We start from the raw sequence: 18,347 nt of genomic DNA on the forward strand, positions 1-18,347 counted from the left end.
CTTCATTTACTCATTTCGTATTGGAGGCACCTACTACTTTATGTCCCTTACTGAAATTTAAATAGCTAACTTTCACAGTCAGGTATTCACTTCAAAACCCCAACTCCTCTGTCTTGTAACCAACCTCTACATTTGAACTTCTCCTATGCCACTGGGACATTATACACCCTTTGCCACCTGACTTTACAAATTGTCCAACTAGATGTGGAGTACCTGTCTCTGCCCCATAACCTTCAGCCTTGGCCATATGACCTACTTTGACCAATAGAATACGAGCCAGTGTGACAGTGCTGCTTCTTAAGATGCCTTAAGAAGTATGGCAAGTTACTGCGAGTTTCTGTACCTCCACTCTCCCCCATTCAATAAGCTTACCCCAAAGGACACTGAAAAATTATGCAAGAACAATGGGTCTAAATCAGGACTGTCCCAGGCAAACTACGATGCATGGTCTAGTTACACCACAAATGTTGTTGTGGCAGACAATAAATTATACTTACCTTACAGCCATCCTTCTGCCCCACCGTCTTCTTACCACCAGGAATCTGGTACTTACACAGTTGAAAATCTCTTGAACTCAGGGTAAGTTCTTATCCCAGCCACAGAGTCATAACTTATGGTTGGTCTAAAATAGTCTTGGTAATCTCAGTACATTTTGCTTGGCATTAATAATTTAACTCAGTTATGGTTAAGGATACCTAAACAAAAGTCTGCTGAGGAGAACTTACTTTTTCAAAAGGAGGCATAAAACTTCAAGAGGAGAAAATGTTTTGCCTCCTTTTTCTTTCCCCTTCCTCCTTCCTGCCTGCACTGAAAGCATAATGCTCTGACACAGAGAGGCCATCTTTGCCACCATGGGTGAAAAGCCAAATAATAAGGATGGGAAGTGGAAAGAGAGAAAGAAAAACTCTGGGCCGTTTATAACACAGTTCACCAGCTTATTCCTAGCATTCTGCCCAATAACAAGAAAATAAATACCTATTTGTTTCAGCTATTATTATTTGGCTATTCTGTTGCTTGATATGTTCCTTGTTTTTTTTTTTTTTTAATTTTTATTTAAATTCTAGTTAGTTAACATATAGTGTAATACCGGTTTCAGGAGTAGAATTTAGTGATTCATCACTTACATATAACACCCAGTGCTCATCATAAGTGACCTCCTTAATACCCATCACCCATTTAGCCCCTCCCTCACCCACCTCCCTCCATCAACCCTCAGTTTGTTCTCTGTTGTTAAGAGTCTCTTATGGTTTGCTTCTCTCTCTCTCTCTCTCTCTTTTTTCCTTCCCATATGTTCATCTGTTCTGCTTCTTAAATTCTACACATGAGTGAAATCATATGGTATGGTATTTGTTTTTCTCTGATTGACTTATTTCACTTAGCGAGGATACAGAGAAAGGGGAAGCCTCTTACACTGTTGGTGGGAATGCAAACTGGTGCAGCCACTCTGGAAAACAGTATGGAGGTTCCTCAAAAAGTTAAAAATAGAACTACCCTAGGACCCAGCAATTGCACTACTAAGTATTTACCCAAAGGATACAAAAGCCAGACAAGTTCCTAAGTGATGTAGTTCAGATATGCTCAGTTTATGAGCTTGGTGACATGACTTGTTCAGGAAGATATTAAACCCACATTTAAACCCAGGCCTTCCGACTCAATAGTTTCTGTTCTTTCCATTATAAAGTACATTATTAGTCCAAGAGACCATAACAAAGTATTACACTACTCCAACTTGGGACTGCTTTCACTGTCATTATTACTGAACAATCTCTATTGATTGACCCTGAGATGGATTTAAACCCTATGGTAACCAGAGTCTGCACTGGATTCAATTTCACTTTTATTATACTACATAATACCATATTACAATTCATATTTAACAAAAAGGTTAAAATGCAGTAAGAAAGGACCTTCAGTAATCATGCTTCTGTTGGCTCCAATACCCTGGACATTTTCCTGCAGTGCACTTTCAAAAACATATTAAGCAATAAACTACTTTTATGTCATATTAAGTCTTTCTATTTCATTCCAGAAAATAAATATTCATTTTCAAAATAAGATGGCATTGATTTTCACAAAAGCATTTTTAATAACATTTACTGCCTCAGCATTTTGAGTGAGAACTGTGCAAAACTCAGCAGTTTTGGTTCACGGGGATAAGTGACCCCTGGCTTTCATGCTGAGTCTCCAAATAATGCAGCATCTAAAAGTGACACTTCAATTGAATTGATTGTGATGCACGTGGCTCAGTTGTTTAACTACTCTGACTTCCCTTTTCCCAGGTGTATGCTCCTTCTTCCTCTTTTTGCTCTCTTTTGGTAAATTTAAATCCTCTCATCACCCTGTCTGGACTTTCTATCACACGTAAGCATCCACGAAAAGAGGAAGGAATGCTTCTTTAAAGCAAATGATGAAGCAGCTTTTGGGGAAGAATCTAGGACCAACAGCTGACCCTTCCCAATAAGGGGAATGTAGCATGCACCAGGTCCCATAAACTTGGGGACTTGATTCCTCAGCATGCATCTTGTATTTTTTAGACTGATATTTCTTTTCAAAGGTCATTCAGTTAAATTAATTTGATCCTGGCAGCTCTCTCAAGCAGGCAGAGCAGTACTAATTTCCCATGACTACAGGTGGCTAAACACTAGGAACTCCAGAGACTGGGCAGTTTTTTAAATGTGACACAAACCAGGGCTAACTTAACCAAAGGCAGACAATGCCGTTAAGTGTAATATTCCACTCTACTTTCAATTTTGTGATCTTAGAGAGAATTTTGAGTATATTTCACATAACGAGTATGAGTAAATATCTCCTCCAATTGATGTTAAGAGCAGCAAACCAGTAGCAGTTCGCTAGGAAGATGAGATGAAACGCAAATTTTGTAGATGGGTAATATTGGAAAATATAGATATATAGTTGCATTATCAATTTCACTACTGTTAATCACTTTTTTAAACATTTCTGGAAAGGGATAATTGTGTTATGGGAAAAGGCAAAAGGTCAGTCTGTCCAAAACTTACAAGATACGACAAAGTCAGGTAATACATAAATTTTATTAATACGTGAGGAAAGGGAGGACAGACTGAACAGTGTATCCCTGGTTAAAATAGTGATTCAACTGTGACCTACAAAAACTTTAACTGGATTTTTCCATGTATGTCAAGGGGATTATTCTATAACAACGATTATTATATGCTGATGACAGATTATATTTGCTAATAAAGGCTTCATAATTATTTGATCATCAAAACTATCTAGACAGCTCTTGCCTTAGGAATTAAGGCTCATAAGCATATAATTCCCTAATTACTTGTATCATCTGAGCACATTTTTTAATTGAATTATTCATATAATTATGGGAGCTTGAATTTGGCCCAGGAAATAATTTCTGACTTTATTCTGTAACTCAAAGAACAGATCTGAGAACACAATTAACTACTGTCTTCAAAGAGACATTCTCTTAAACAATAGCTATATTTTAGCTGCAATTGTTTAATGACCAGATAAGAAATCAAATTAGATCCATGCCACTGACAGTTCCAGATAGCAACATGCTATAAAAGTATTTCCTATCTAGCTCTGAGATGTTAGATCTAAACAGAAGATAAATGTGATATTCAACAATTACAGCTTATTGGTTTGTTTGATTGATTTAAGATATGGACTTCAAGACATTGAGTTGTTATATATTATAAAATTTGCTAAGCCTTATCTTGCTTATTAAATTTAATTTTAGCTTATATTTTAGACCTCCTAAAATGGTGTTTGTAATATTTAAAAGAAATGCATGTAGTCTTTATAGTTTGAAAAAGTTTTAAAAGTACATTTCCTTAAAATTAATTTTATTTGCACTATTTAAATTCTATGATATCCTGGACTTAAAAATGATAGTCTAAAAATTTTTAAAGCCAGAACAGACATCACTCTTCCTCTCAACACATGAATGAAATATAACTCAGGTTTGGAAAATATATTTATACATACACAAATTTGAAAAATTAAAATCACTAAATGTAAATAGCCCACATTTACATAATTCCTATTTAACCATTCTTTTTTCTAGTGTGTAACTTAATGTAGCATATTGATGTAATATTTTTGCCATCCTCTTTAAGTGATTCCTAGATTTGTGTTAACTTGGAATTCTTATAATTCAACCCAATTTATTTGCTTCTGCCCAATTATTACCTCACCAAGTGTATCAGTTTTCTACTTAAACTGCTTTCATAAAAATCACCAATGAACTTTTACACTGCCAAATTCAATGAAGAATACTCAGTTCTTTTTTTAATTTATCCCTTTTCAGTATTTGGCGCTACTGACCACCTTATTTTCCTCCTTTTTTTGACAGTTTCCTTAGCTTTCAAACACGCTCTTTCCTTGGTTTGTCTCTTACATTCTGAATGCCTTTCCTTAGCTTCCTCGGTAGATGACCTCTCCTTTCACCGTTTAGTTTAAATACTGAGGATTCTCATTGTTCTGTTTGCTCATCCCGTTCAATAGGCTCTCTCTTTCTGGATGACCTCATTCATACTCATGGCTTCAACTACTGACATACAGTCAATGACTACCAAATCCATATCCACAGATCAAAAGCCTATATATCCAAACACCTATTAGATATTTTTTATGGGAATGAGTGAGGCATCTCAAATTGAAGCTTCTCCAAACTGAACATACAGTTTTTGCACCACACCTGAATCAGGCAGTTATCTGAGCCAGAAACTGATTAACATGTTTCCCAGGTCTTCAATTTCATTATCTAATCGGCTCGATCCGTTCATTAGCGTTTGAATCTGTTCCTTCCTCTTCATCCTCTTTATCATTGCTATAGTTCAGACTGTAACCAAAAATTTACAGCATAATTGAAGAACCTCCTAACCACTCCCTCTGTCTCCATTCTCACCTAGTACATACCATATCCACACGACACTCTTGCCACGTCAACATGCTGCAGTGTGGGAGGGGTCAGTCCACGCTTGCCTCTCTGGTTTGCATACAGTGTTTGCTCAACTTGGAATGCCACTTGGCTCACTCTTACATATTGTTACGTGTTGGGTTAAAGCATTAATTTCTTGTAAAACATTCCCTAACTGTGCAAATGTGGTTAGATGACATTCCTAAAAATTGTGTTTCTCTATCATGCTTATATTGCCTTTGGCCTTTTTGGGTAATTGACAGCATAGTTTTTAATCTTTCTAAATCTACTATGAATTCCTAGCAGATAGGAACTAGGGCATTTATCTCTGCATTTTTAAAGGTTAGCATAATGCAGGGCATCCAGCACACAATCAACCTTTCCTTTTTTTTTAAGCATTCATCTACTCTTGTGAGCATATTTGTAGATCATATTGGGCAATTTTGTTTCTACTCACTATAAAACAAGGGGCATAAAGTTAAGATAATAAATTTAGTTTCCTGTATCATAATCTTTCTGTTATGGGGGAAAGAAATACATTTCTAAAGAAAGCTTCTGAATTTATAAAATTGGAAAAATCAATTTTTCTCTTTTAATACAACTTAATTCTGGTTAAAACCCTCATCACACATTATAGATGAATTATTCTGTGAGATAAACCATAATATATGTCCTATAAAAATGACTGTGTGTGTGTTTTAATAGTAGTGTATATATATGTATTTGTGGCAGCATTCCTAGTAAAGAGTAGACTATCAAAGTGAAAAGAAAAGCATGAAACATGGACTCAAAGAAACCAACTTCCAACACCAAGTTGGTGTGCTCCTTCTTGGGTATCAATGGACAAGTTAATTCCTCTCCCTAAGTTTCAATTTTCAATTTTCTCATATGTAAATACCTATCTCATAAGACTTGGGGGAGAAGTAAGTGAAATTATACACATATATATACCGGATGTTAAAAAAAATTCAAATTTCTGGGGTGCCTGGGTGGCTCAGTCAGTTAAGCCCCCGACTCTTGGTTTTGGCTCAGGTCATGATCTCAGGGTCATGAGATAAGAGCCTTCCCAGGAGCTCCCTACTCAGCACAGAGTCTGCTTGAGATTCTCCACTTATCCCTCTCCATCGGCCCCTCCCCCCACTCGCTCCTGTGCTCTCTCTCTCTCTCTCTTTCTCTGTCTTTCTCAAATAAACAGAATCTTAAAAAAAAAAAAAAATCAAATTTCTCTCCTTCCACAGTCCTAACAGGGTTACAAATCCTATAAAGGGACAGACATATTGCAAGAGTATTAGCAATCTTATCTGTGGAACTACTTAGTATGTTACTATCTGTGATTTCTCTGTAATAAAATAGCATAAGAAAAAAAAAGTCTTTACAAAGTCATTTTATAAAAATATTCATGCTTAGATTGGAGGAATAACATTTATGTGTCATCTTCCTTGGAATCTTCCTCAGGATGGTATGCTACAAACAAATTAGTAAAATTCCTACCTGCTAAACCAGGAATATGTCATCCGACTGAAGAATGAAGCACTCTTCTCTGGATTGCATTTCTAAAAAGAAAAATATAACAAGTACTGTATGAAGAATATGCCTTTATTAAATTTGAAATATCTTTGTCAACAGGTAGAAAAGTAAACATGAAATAATTTCATCTACCAACAGTTGCAGCTATGTTGATATTATAATCCTTAAGGAATAAAATTAAGATATTAGAATGATGGTTGGACTAGAGGCATTTTAAGATTTCTCCCAACATTATCATTATGACTCTGTTTCCATAGCTAGAAACCATGTAGGAAAGGAAAATCATTTCTGAAATTTCTACTTCTCATTCTATCTCTCTCTCTCTCTCTATATATATATATATAATTACTGTGACTGTGTATATATGTATGTATATGCATATGTATACTTACATAATTTAGCATCTATATATAAGCTAAATTTAAAACATTTTAATCACTAAATTAAAGGTAATTTTGTCTTTTTTTCTGAAAAATAGAAAAATAAGAGAATATAATAGGCATTTGGTTTACTTCTGTGTGCTTAATTACATATTTTTTGTACAAAGGTATAAATATATAAACATTTATTTATCACAATTACATATTATTTGGGGAGTTTATAACATTACCATTCTTCCTGTGGACCTGGTGAGCTCAACCAAAAGAAGGGCTTAAAAAAGAAGGCCTCAAAATTAATCATTCTATTTTTAGAATCAGCACCAATGTCTATGTTTTAAAAAGTAAAACTGATCACCACAGTAGAGGTCATTATTAGAACTTGCCCCATATTTAACAATTTTAGCACTGATCCTCTCTAATCCAGTTCTGATTTCATACATAAAAGTGTTTACTATGTTTTAAAAAATTCTTATCCTAGAAGGAATGTGTGCAACAAAATTCCATCCTATAGAGCATAATGTCCTGAGTAGTGAGGAGAAAACATTATTCACTCCAAATCTGTCCTCTGAGTTACAGCAAATGACATACTATAAATCATTTACTCAATTGCTATCTATCCTTATATTATTGTTGCAAAAAGTAAATGCAATGATAGATATAAAACCATCATCACACTGTGGCCCAAAACAACCATTCAACATGTGAAATATAATATCATCATCACTACTATTACCAAACATATTATTTGGAAAATAAGTGCACACATTGTGGACAATGTTCTAAAAATTCTTGAATTAACCCGCAAGTCACGTTTTATTTCACAGGGAGTTGCCAATTTGATAATTTACCAACAATGCAAAGATCTTATTCACTTCCAAAACACGTGTATTCCTGTGGCAGACTGCAAAGGGCTACAAATTCTTTTTTTTTTTTTTTTAAGATTTTATTTATTTGACAGAGAGAGACAGGCAACGAGAGAGGGAACACAACCAGGGGGAGTGGGAGAGGAAGAAGCAGCCTCCCAGAGGAGGAGCCTGACGCGGGGCTCGATCCCAGAACGCCGGGATCACACCCTGAGCTGAAGGCAGACGCTTAATGACTGAGCCACCCAGGCACCCTAGGGCTACCAATTCTCAGCAGCTTTTCCCATCAAGAGGTAAACTCTATTCACCACCCCTTGAACAATTTTGATCATGAAAATGCCACGAGAGTGACACCAAGAGAGCTCCAATTCTAAGCCTCAAGAGGCTTGCTGTGCTCAGAACCCTGAGTACACCATGTGTCTGATTCCGAGCTGGCCTGCTAGAGGATGAGAGACCCCACAGAAGAGTAGTGAGGTGCTCATCTGACAGTCTGTCATCCTAGCTTGGAAACTGCCAGACATAGGAGCAAATTAGTCCTAGACTGTCCTGTCACCAGCCAACTTTCCATTTGGCTATAGTGCCTAAAAGAGTTCAGCAGAGATCAGCCAAGCTGACCCAAACCAAGTCATGACCCAACTGATCCAGAGAATCATGAGCCAGGTAAAAAAGGTGGCTGCTTTCAGCACCCACATCTAGCAAAGCTACTAGAGAGGGTTATTTTAGCAGACCAAAACCTCAGTATTTGATTTAACATTCCCTCTAAGCCCATTTTCCATGTGAAAGTATCTCATATGAGGCCCTTTGAGTCCTCTGGAAATAGCCTCCTTCGATGTGGGCCAGGCACTTTACACTGAATTTATCATAGTAAATTCCAAGCACAGATACCTCCTGGAAAAAAATTACAGTAGACAGGTAAAATACCTGGTGAAGGTAATAAGCCTTATCAAGCACCAAGAATGTACAAATGACTTTTTAATACTGAATTCATAGCATGGGTCTCACTGACTTCATTATTGTTTATTGCTACAAAGTAACTTCTATGTAGAAAGCCAAGACAGGACAATACTAAGAGTATCTTTCAGTGCTCTAATTTACTCCCATCTTCTCCATTAAACATTTCTCAGTCCCTTCTAACTCACTTCTCACTCTGACAGCATTTCTGGTCTGCAGACCTGACACCAAATGTTTCCCATTTCCATTGTCACCCCAAGCCCTCTACAGGCCTTTGTTTTCTAATCCATTTTCTTATCTATTGTACTTATCTACCATTGTGTGTATAGCAGGCATCCTGTAAAAATACCTTAACATTGCTGACTGAAGGCAATTTTCATTTGAATGGAGGTCCTGTTATTTCTGGATTATGATGGAGGAGCAGAAAATATTTAGACCATGAGACACAGCATAGCCTGGGTCCAGGATTAGTGAAGTGTTTTGCTTTCAATCTTCCTTGGATTCAACCTTGAGATGTGGTCCCACGGAGGACATGGGTTTGTGTGACTGCTACATTTAACAGTATCTCATAACCCCTAACTTCAGGAGCTTCCTTTGTGCCTACCGGCGCAGGGTTCTGGGATTGGTGGAGGAAGTTAGGGGGACTGGAAGGACAGCCTCATGGAAAAGGGAAAACATCCCGAAATCAAAAAATTTATGTTTCTTAATCACTTATTGTGTGCCAGATGCTGTACGAAGCATATTATCTCATTAAATACAACATGTCTTTGCAGGGCACCCGGGTGGCTCAGTTGGTTAAGCTCTGCCTTTGGCTCAGGTCCTGGGATCCAGCCCCTGGGATAAAGCCCTGTCAGGCTCCCTGCTCAGTGGGGAGTCTGCTTCTCCCTCTGCCTCTCCCTCCTGCTCAAGCTCACTCCCTCTCTCTCTCCCTCAAATAAATAAAATCTTTTAAAAACCATTTTTGCCAGCCCCATTTTACAGAAGAAGAAACTAAGGCCCAGAGTTTAAGAAACTTAAAGAAGTTTAGAAGACTGGATCTAATCCAGTTAGTCCAGTCTATCTTCCAGTCATAATTCCACACTCTCAACTCAACCTGTTACAGGCTGCAGCTACTTAGAGATTCCTTTCCTCCTGCCCACATCCTTGTACTTCATGTCTGACTAATTCTACTTCAAGCCTATTTAAGATTTATTGCCTTTAGAAGAAAAACAAAAGATTTATTGCCTTTGGTAACTCCTTTCCTCCCGTCCCAGCCTTCAAGGCTTATACCCACGTTCCGGGTTACCACAGCAATCTCGACATATTCCTCAGGGAGGATTTACGGGGATCTTCATAACTTCTTTACTGAATTTACCCTCACTCTTACTGACTATGGAATTCTTTGCTGACAGGTGCTTCTCTCTTGCTAGACTTAGTTCGCTGGAAGACAGAAAACTATATTTGATTTACCTTTATATTTTCAGTTTTAGCCCAGGGCCTAGCTCACCATAAACATGCTTTGGGGGGGAATGAATGAATGGCCGCTAATCACAAGTATTTAGAAGTATTCTATTCATAGGTCACCATGCCAGCACTAGAAACTATCAGAAAGTCATGTTCTCAGCTTACAAGTAGGTGGGATTTTTGTCTCATCTTTTATGTCGAAATATAAAGTCTCAGCAATGAAATCTAAGCATATAAGGTTTTCAATATGCTTTGAAGCCATCAACTATTTTTTTTTTAAATTTGGCATCATAGAAGTAACAAAAAGAAAATGCAAGTAAAACTAGTATTTTCAATCCTATCTATATGGACTACTTCTGGTCCATAAAGCTCTTCAGGTTGAATAATAATAGTTAAGGATATAAACGTTGTTGGAATCCTATAGGAAGTACTGACTTCAATTTTGGGTGAGAGATTTGTTTGAGTTCTATTATTTCCCACACTACAAGTTTGTGATTCACCGCCTTTGGCCACCTCTGTAGTTGCACCAATGGTGTTAAACCTGGAAGCCTGCCATCTCTCCTGTAAAGTTAAAAAAAAAAAAAAAGGTGTATCGTCCTGGTGGAGCTCTTTCCATTTTCAAGGGATTTATTCAACATCTATATTTTATAGACTTTTAAAAGAATACATATGATTTGCTTTACTTTCAAAGACATTTATAGTTACATTTTATATGTAATTAGAAGAATGCTGTCATATTTATTTGACAGTTGGAGTCATTAACGAGAGCCAGGATTAGAACAAGGTACCCTGAACCTGATTTTTTTTTTCCTTCTTTTTAGAACTAAAGAACTACTTATGTGAGGCCCTATTTCTTAAGACTTTGTCTTGTCTAATGGCGAAAAGCAAAACGAGTGGAATTTTTGTTAGGGAAATTGCTCCTAACACACAACGGAAATGTTCATCGCCCTGTACTCCTGTCCCAGCACATGACTCGTATTGTGGAAGAAGCACGTGCTGTCATGGGGGCAGAGCAAGGCACAGTTAAGTGTCTGCAGTTTCTAGATTGCCCCAACCTCAGTCTCCCAACACCCCTTCACTTAACACCTGTCCGCTAACACCGTGTTATTTATTCTGAATCTCCCCTGCGGTTTCGGTGGCTTCTGCCACGGCTGGTGGAATTCCATCCCCACCTCTCCTCCTTCGGTGATGCCAGGTCCATTAATGCTTTTCTCAAATGCTTGTTTCTGTTGACGGGGGAGTTATCCACCCCTTCANCTTTCCCTCCTCCAGCAGCCACCTGGACTGAGATCTTGATGATTCAGATTTCACATCATCCTGAGGACTGCCATCAGCTCTCACGATGGCGCGCGTGCGTGTCCGTCTGTCTCTGTGTGGGATGACTACTAAAACGGGGCTCTAAAACACCAGTTCACAGGCCAGCGTCCGAACAAGCGGCTCTCCCCCACCTCCCTCTCCACCCACAGGGGCGAAGACCGCCCGCCTCTCCCCGCAGGACCAAGGAGCATTACCTGCGCCCCAGGCCCCTCGGGGACCCGCTCGTAGTCGCTGCTGGCGCCCCACCTCCGCGGGCTGAAGAACATGGTCCGCGGGCGCCTGGTGACGAGAGGCTGTTCCCTCTGTCTCGGCTGGGGTCCGTCAGTCCTGGGTCCAGAAGCTGGGAGGACGCGCGCACTCAGCCAGACCCAGTTGGCAGTCGCCCTGCCCTGAGCCAGTCCCGCCCTGGACGACGCAGGCGGCGGGAGGCGGGCACACCCGCGCGGGGCGGGGGCGGAGGCGGAGGGCGGGACCGTGTGTAGAGTGCAAAGATCTCTGCCTCTGGGGCAGTTTGCGCTTGATTCTGTCCTTCTCCACTCTTCAATTCCCAGGACTGCTCTGTTAGAAGTTGTTTATGATAGAAGCACAAAGCTCGTTCTTCCCTGGGATGACATGTTTGTAAACAATATTACAGCTGTCCCGAACAGAAAACTGTTAAGGACAACAGGTGTCAGTAGAACTTGATGGAGCGAATTTTATTGCAATGACTTTAAGATCAGAAACAAATGAAATACTTCCCTTAATACTTCCTAATATTAGGAAACCATAAGAGTATATGAAATCTAAATTTTACTCTTCAAATTAATCACAAAGCAACATAATAAATGAAAAACCTCGTAGTAACTAGAATCAGCAAAGGACTAAATGAGAAACATGACATAAAAAAGGGAATATGAATATTAAAGATGGCATTAAGGAAGTCTGTTTCCTGGAGAAAAAGGCCCAAAGATGATCCCTGCAGGAAGTTTTGGCTTGCCCACAGAATGGGTCAAACTGTGAGGAACCAGACAACTTCTATATAAGGAGTAGACTAAATGATTCATCATAGAATTAAACTTCTGGGAGATGTTTAGAATACAGTTTATTTGGCTTTCTTCCTCTCTTTAGACCATATTTGCCCTTTGCAAAGAGGAAGTCGTAGGTTTTAGTTTAAAACAAATGTGTCTGTGAAGAATTGAGGTTGCTGCTTGGCATTTAGAAACTTTGTCTCACTTCTTCCAGAACTTTATACAAACTCAAGCACAGTCTGGGGACATTTCATATTCAGCAGCTTCAGCCCGAGGGGGCCCTTCTCCATCTGTACTTTTAAAATGCTCACTGTGTGGATTCCATGTGGAAAATACAGGACCTTCTAGAGTTAGTCCTTGCTTTTCAGATACAAGGAAAGAAGGAACTTGGAACCTGTGCCATGGCGGAGGAAGCCAGGAAGAAGAGAACTAAAAATAGCTCAGGCTTTAAATTCAACATGTGTTTTCCTCCCTCCTCTTGGAATCAGTCCTCTCAGAAAAGGCTGGTATTCTAGCAACTGAAAGCAGACAGATTTCTACACATACTCTGTATAGACACACAATCCATGACCAGTGGGAGGAAACAAGAGATCCCCAAGGTAATTTAGTAAAGGCGAGAGAGGGCTGTAGTTGTGTTGGGGAACTGGAATGATGAAGTCTCCACTCAAAGGAATTGGAGGGGAACTCTCTGGGAACCCCACAGAATTACATTTTAAGTTTCTCCATTTTGAAGGAGGCTCAAGGTAAGATTGTGCTACTGAGATGAAAGGCATGAGGGTTTTCAAGAAAGGGATGACCATTTTCATTGATTCAATGAAAAAAACAGTAAAATATTTGCTTAGGCAACAGAAAGTATAAGATAAAATGACCTTGACATAAGCAAAACATTGCTGCAAAGTTAGCATTCTATCACTGAATTCTCACACTAGCTGAATTGTGAAATAAATATTTCCTTCTCAGCAAAACAAAAACAAAAACAAAAACCTTGGGAAGTTGGAATAAAGGGCATGTGGATTTAGTAATGGGTGGAGCATGTTTTATGTCACAGTATTCCATTTTTTAGGTTCATTTTGAGGATTCTTTTTTATTTTAAGGTTATTTGTTTATTTGATAGAGAGTGAGCACACAAGCAGGGGGAGCAGCAGAGGGAGAAAGAGAAGCAGGCTCTCCCCTGAGCAGGGACCCCGAGTCGGGGCTCCACCCCAGGTCGCTGGCATCATGACCTGAACGGAAGGCAGACGCTTAACCGACTGAGCCACCCAGGCGCCCTGATTTTGAGGATTTTTGTCCTCCCAGGGATTCTGTTCTACCTTACAAGTTCTGCAGGCACTCAGCTCATCCTTTCTTGTTGAGAGCTTCACAGATCAGGGTCAGAATCTCTGAGGCTGATTAGAATAAGGCTGAAAGAGCTGCCTGTTTCCCATAGTTAGCTGAGCAAATGGTTGTCACCATGGCAGAGAGGGGAGACTTCTTTTCCTCAAGGCAACTGTAGGTTGTGTTTGTATGGGGGGTGGGGTCTGGAGTAGATGTTATTTTCATTGATATTGTTAACCTTGGTATTAAAAATTGAATTAACAGTACTCTTCAGTTCATGGCATACTACCATCATTTTGTGAAGCACCATTTTTATTTTATTTTGTTTTCTTTTTATTTCCCCACTGACTCGATTTCCGATCCATTTGTTACCCACCATAAGTCATTTATCTGGAGTGAAACAAGAGCAAATAAATGGCATTTTCCTTATGAAGTCATTACAATACAATTCCTTCTCTCCCCCCTTATTTTTTAATTTTTTAATTTATTATTTGAAGAGCATGTACCCATGTGAGGCCATGAGGTACTCACCTATTTTTCCTGAACTTCTCCGTGGTGCTTTGTTCTATGCAAATACCACAATTAACAGGAACTTGAATGTGGTTAAGCACATAGACTCTGAGGTAAGCCTTCAGGTTGAAGTCCAGCTCTACCATTTAACACAAATCATTTAACTTCTCAGGGCTCACTTTCCCATCTATAATATGGAAGTGATAGAGATGTCTTCTTCATAGATTTGTTGTAAGGATGACACAATTCAGTCATGTAATAAGTAAAGCACTTAGAACAGCATGAGCACATGGTGTATATCTAGTCACCTAGTGAACAAGGTATAGGCTGAGTCCAACTCCTTGCTCCCATGGTCAGTGCTGTGAGGAATATCTCTCTGAGGACTGCTGTATGACTTTCTCTTAGATCAAGAGAGCGAACTCAAACCTTTTGGACTCGGATATAGGACCTTTATAGTCTTCAAAATTATTGAGTACTTAACTAACTTTTGTGTATATGGAGTATCTCTATGGATATTCACTATATTAGAAATTAAAATGAGACTTTAAAATTTTTTATTTATTAATTTATTTAAAGATAATAAAACCATTACATGTTTCCATTAATGAGAGATTATTTATAAAAAATAGCTATATTTAAAGAGCAAATATTTTTTTCTGAGAATACTGGCATTGTTTTACATTTTAATGTCTGGTTTGCTAAAAGATGTATGGACTCCCATACCTGCTTCTGCATTCACTCTATTACAATATATGCTTTTGATCGAAGGAAATGAAGAAAATCTGGCTTCCCACACATATGTAGTTGGAAGAGGTGGATTAATTTGTTGCTTTTCAGGAAGTTCTGGGTATTTTTCTTTGATAAAACAGCAAAACTCTGTTAGTTTCTTAAAAATTAGTTACAATGTGGAAGCTGAAGCACTATCAGCCACCTGATAGGTTAATTTACACATTAAAATTCACTGGTCTCTCTTGCATTTTGAATGGGTCTTTTATAACTGTATGATTTTGTAATATAATGTATTGGTTATTTGGAATATATTGGTTCCCTGAGTTATGAGTACCTTTCAGATGTTGACACATATCATTATGTAATATTAAAAAAAAGTTTATTGGGGGGCGCCTGGGTGGCACAGCGGTTGGGCGGCTGCCTTCGGCTCAGGGCGTGATCCCGGCTTTGTGGGATTGAGCCCCACATCAGGCGCCTCTGCAATGAGCCTGCTTCTTCCTCTCTCACTCCCCCTGCTTGTGTTCCCTCTCTCACTGGCTGTCTCTATCTCTGTCGAATAAATAAAAATAAAATCTTTAAAAAGAAGAAAGTTTATTGGTATCACCACCAATGTCATCAAAAAATTCGTTAAGTGTTGGAAAGCTGTCCAACTCCTTGGGTTGGATACTGGTAGTCTAAAAATATAACTTTCTCTAAAAACTTTGAATTTTTCATTGGCAACAAACACTGTCAATTGTATTCCTTGAAACATAGGAATCGCTTTATTTTCTCTTGAGTAAATTTTGCCAGATATCCAAGTCTGAATAACCACAGTTTGTCTTCAATCATTCTTCCGTGTAAAAATGGTGTTCCATGAAATAGTGGCCAATTCAGCTTCAATTCAAACTATTGTATGTTTTTCCTCAAAGCTACTCTCGTACTTTGTCATGTAGCAGAAGTGTTTTGTGGGTACTTTGAATTTCATCACACAAAATATTAGAAATACATAATCAAGAGTCAAGACTGAATACTTGTACACACACACATTTTAACTTACTGTGAATGCACACGGTAAAGACTGTGATGACTGTACTCGGCTTTGCTGCATTCATTTGTTCTAAGGAGCCAGCAGTTTTACCCATGATTACTTTTGCATTGTGGGTCCAAATATTAGCAAAGTGAGAAAGACAAGTGAAAAAGACTAGATACTAAGACTAGTTATTTGTCCGTGGTGCATTACAAGACTCCCATCCAGGAAAGTTCTGAAGAGCGTTTACAGTAAATTTAAATGTAAATTTTAATTTTAAATAACAGAATTCACCATTGATTCATATTCTATCCCAAGAGAATAAGCATCAATGAAATCAAATACTTTATTGATAAATATTTTCACGGGGTCATTATTTATACATGTGGAACAAAGAAAAAGTAAATTACAACAATAGGACAACCTTTGAGTTAATTATATATACAGCCACATGATGCAATACTATGTCATGATAAAAATGATAAAAGTTAATATCTGAACATATGATTTATGATAAAAGTTAATATCTGAACATGCTAGCAATATAATTATATAATTTTAAAGGATATAGCCTTTCTAGATGACATCAACTATAAAATATATGTGATTAATTAAATAACCATAGTATAAAAATGTTTAATTATTTAAAATGTTGATTTATTTACTGTTTGCAAATAATCAGCTGTTTATAGTGGTCCCCATTGGATAGTAAGATTATGAAAGATTTTTATTCTCTATATTGATATATTTTCAAAATTCCCTGTAGCAAACATACATTAGTTTTAAAGGAGACAAAAATAAATGCTAAATAAGGGAGGTTTCGCCAACAGGCTGATGTGCTTTTAAACAGGCACATAATTCTTTAACACAGGCTTTGCACCTTCACGGCTCACGTTTCCTCAAATGATTTATCAGCGAAGGAAAGGAGGAGATGACTGAGGGCTGGGTGGAAAGCAGGGCTCGAGTGTGAGACCAGAGGTGGAATCTGGGTTTGCATTTGCTATCTGTGTGAAACTACGCAAATCACTTAGCTTCTGGAGTTTCTTAGCCTCAGTTTTTCAGCCTAATTTTTACCTCAAAGGGCACCGAAAGTACTATATTAGAAACTGAATTAGAAACTAGATTAAAATGTTAGGCACAGAACCTGGCATGGGATAGAGTACTCAGTAAATATTGCAATCATATTACCTGTAGAGCCATATCTAAAAAGTCTAAAGGTTAGGGCCCAGCTCGGATTGGAAACCAGAAATGTAAAGCAGGGCCACTGAGCAGAATTATGAGGCTGTCTTTCCAGACCTTCTTCTCAACAGGAGAACAAGAGTATTTAAAGGAATGATTGGATTGACTCAACAAAGAAAACCTGTAAAATATTAAGACGCAAGAGTTGAGAATGCTTGCAAGTGTCACTGTGGCTGTCCAGATTGGATAGAAACGTGATAGGCAACTGGGGATCGAAACATCTCAGAGTATAAAACTTTTTGAGTTATATTTAAACAATCAGTCACCAGATCGCAATTCCAACTACGCCCTGGGAGGGATAGACGGAACAACTTTCCACCTGACTCTGCCAACAGACTACTGCCTGTTAAAGGTGAACTTGGCTTTCTTTTACATACATGGAAATGCATGTGCAGGTCCATCATTTGGAGTTGATAGCTTTATTCTTGATTGAACATGGCTACTGTTTTTTCCCCAGTAGTATGCATAACCAAATCTCTTCAGAATATCCCATACTGATCAGAACAATAGCCTTCAGCAGCAAAAGGGCAGGTATTGGTGTTGACAGGCAGAATCAAACATTTTTAAAGTTAGAATGCCTTGGTGTATTTCTGTTAAATATGCACAGGTTTTTATCTCTGAAGCTCAAACCTCAGAATCTGACAGCATTGAGAAAATTGCCCACTTTTTAATCCCTGCATTCTTCCTAAAATGACAGCCAATAGCAAAATGGAGTGAGAAGAACATGTTGGCCTTAAAAAACAAAAGAGCCAGTCATTTTACCAGCAAAATGAGTTAATTCCAGAACAGCAGAGGAATTGCAATTAGGGACAAGCAAACTTTGGAAAACCAGAGGCGAGTCTGGAGAACACAAGAGATGGACTTACTTTCATAGGAGGAAGGAGGAAGCTGGGAGGGGCTGTTTTGTGAAGTTCAGGGTGGTGATGGCTTCTCATTAGATGAGTGTGGCAGTTTCTCATTGGCTGGGCTACTGATGGGCATAGAGAAATTCTTCCTTCCTTTTGCTGGGGTATGTAAAGCGGGCCTCTTTCAGTTGGGGAATGTGAGGTATGCTTCTTTCATTGAGTTGGAGTGCATGAGAGAGCCTCCTTCAGGGCTTCCCGACTCCATTTTTTATTTATTTATTTATTTATTTATTTATTTATT

General features: G+C 38.4%; 1 protein-coding gene across 1 annotated transcript in view; it reads right to left on the minus strand.

Annotated features, from left to right (window-relative positions):
• Positions 1–11,797, minus strand: part of LOC103673037 (multidrug resistance-associated protein 1) — an 85,635-nt gene extending 73,838 nt beyond the window's left edge. Inside the window, exons 1-2 of the mRNA XM_008701738.2 lie at positions 11,591–11,797; positions 6,407–6,468 (exon numbers count right to left, since the gene is read on the minus strand). Of these exons, the coding sequence (XP_008699960.1) occupies positions 6,407–6,468; positions 11,591–11,662 (134 nt within the window). The 5' untranslated portion in view covers positions 11,663–11,797. The remainder of the gene's footprint in view (positions 1–6,406; positions 6,469–11,590) is intronic.
• Between the last annotated feature and the right edge of the window lie 6,550 nt (positions 11,798–18,347).

The sequence above is a fragment of the Ursus maritimus genome, unplaced genomic scaffold, assembly GCF_017311325.1.
Source record: "Ursus maritimus isolate PB19 unplaced genomic scaffold, ASM1731132v1 scaffold_4, whole genome shotgun sequence".
Lineage (NCBI taxonomy): Eukaryota > Metazoa > Chordata > Mammalia > Carnivora > Ursidae > Ursus > Ursus maritimus.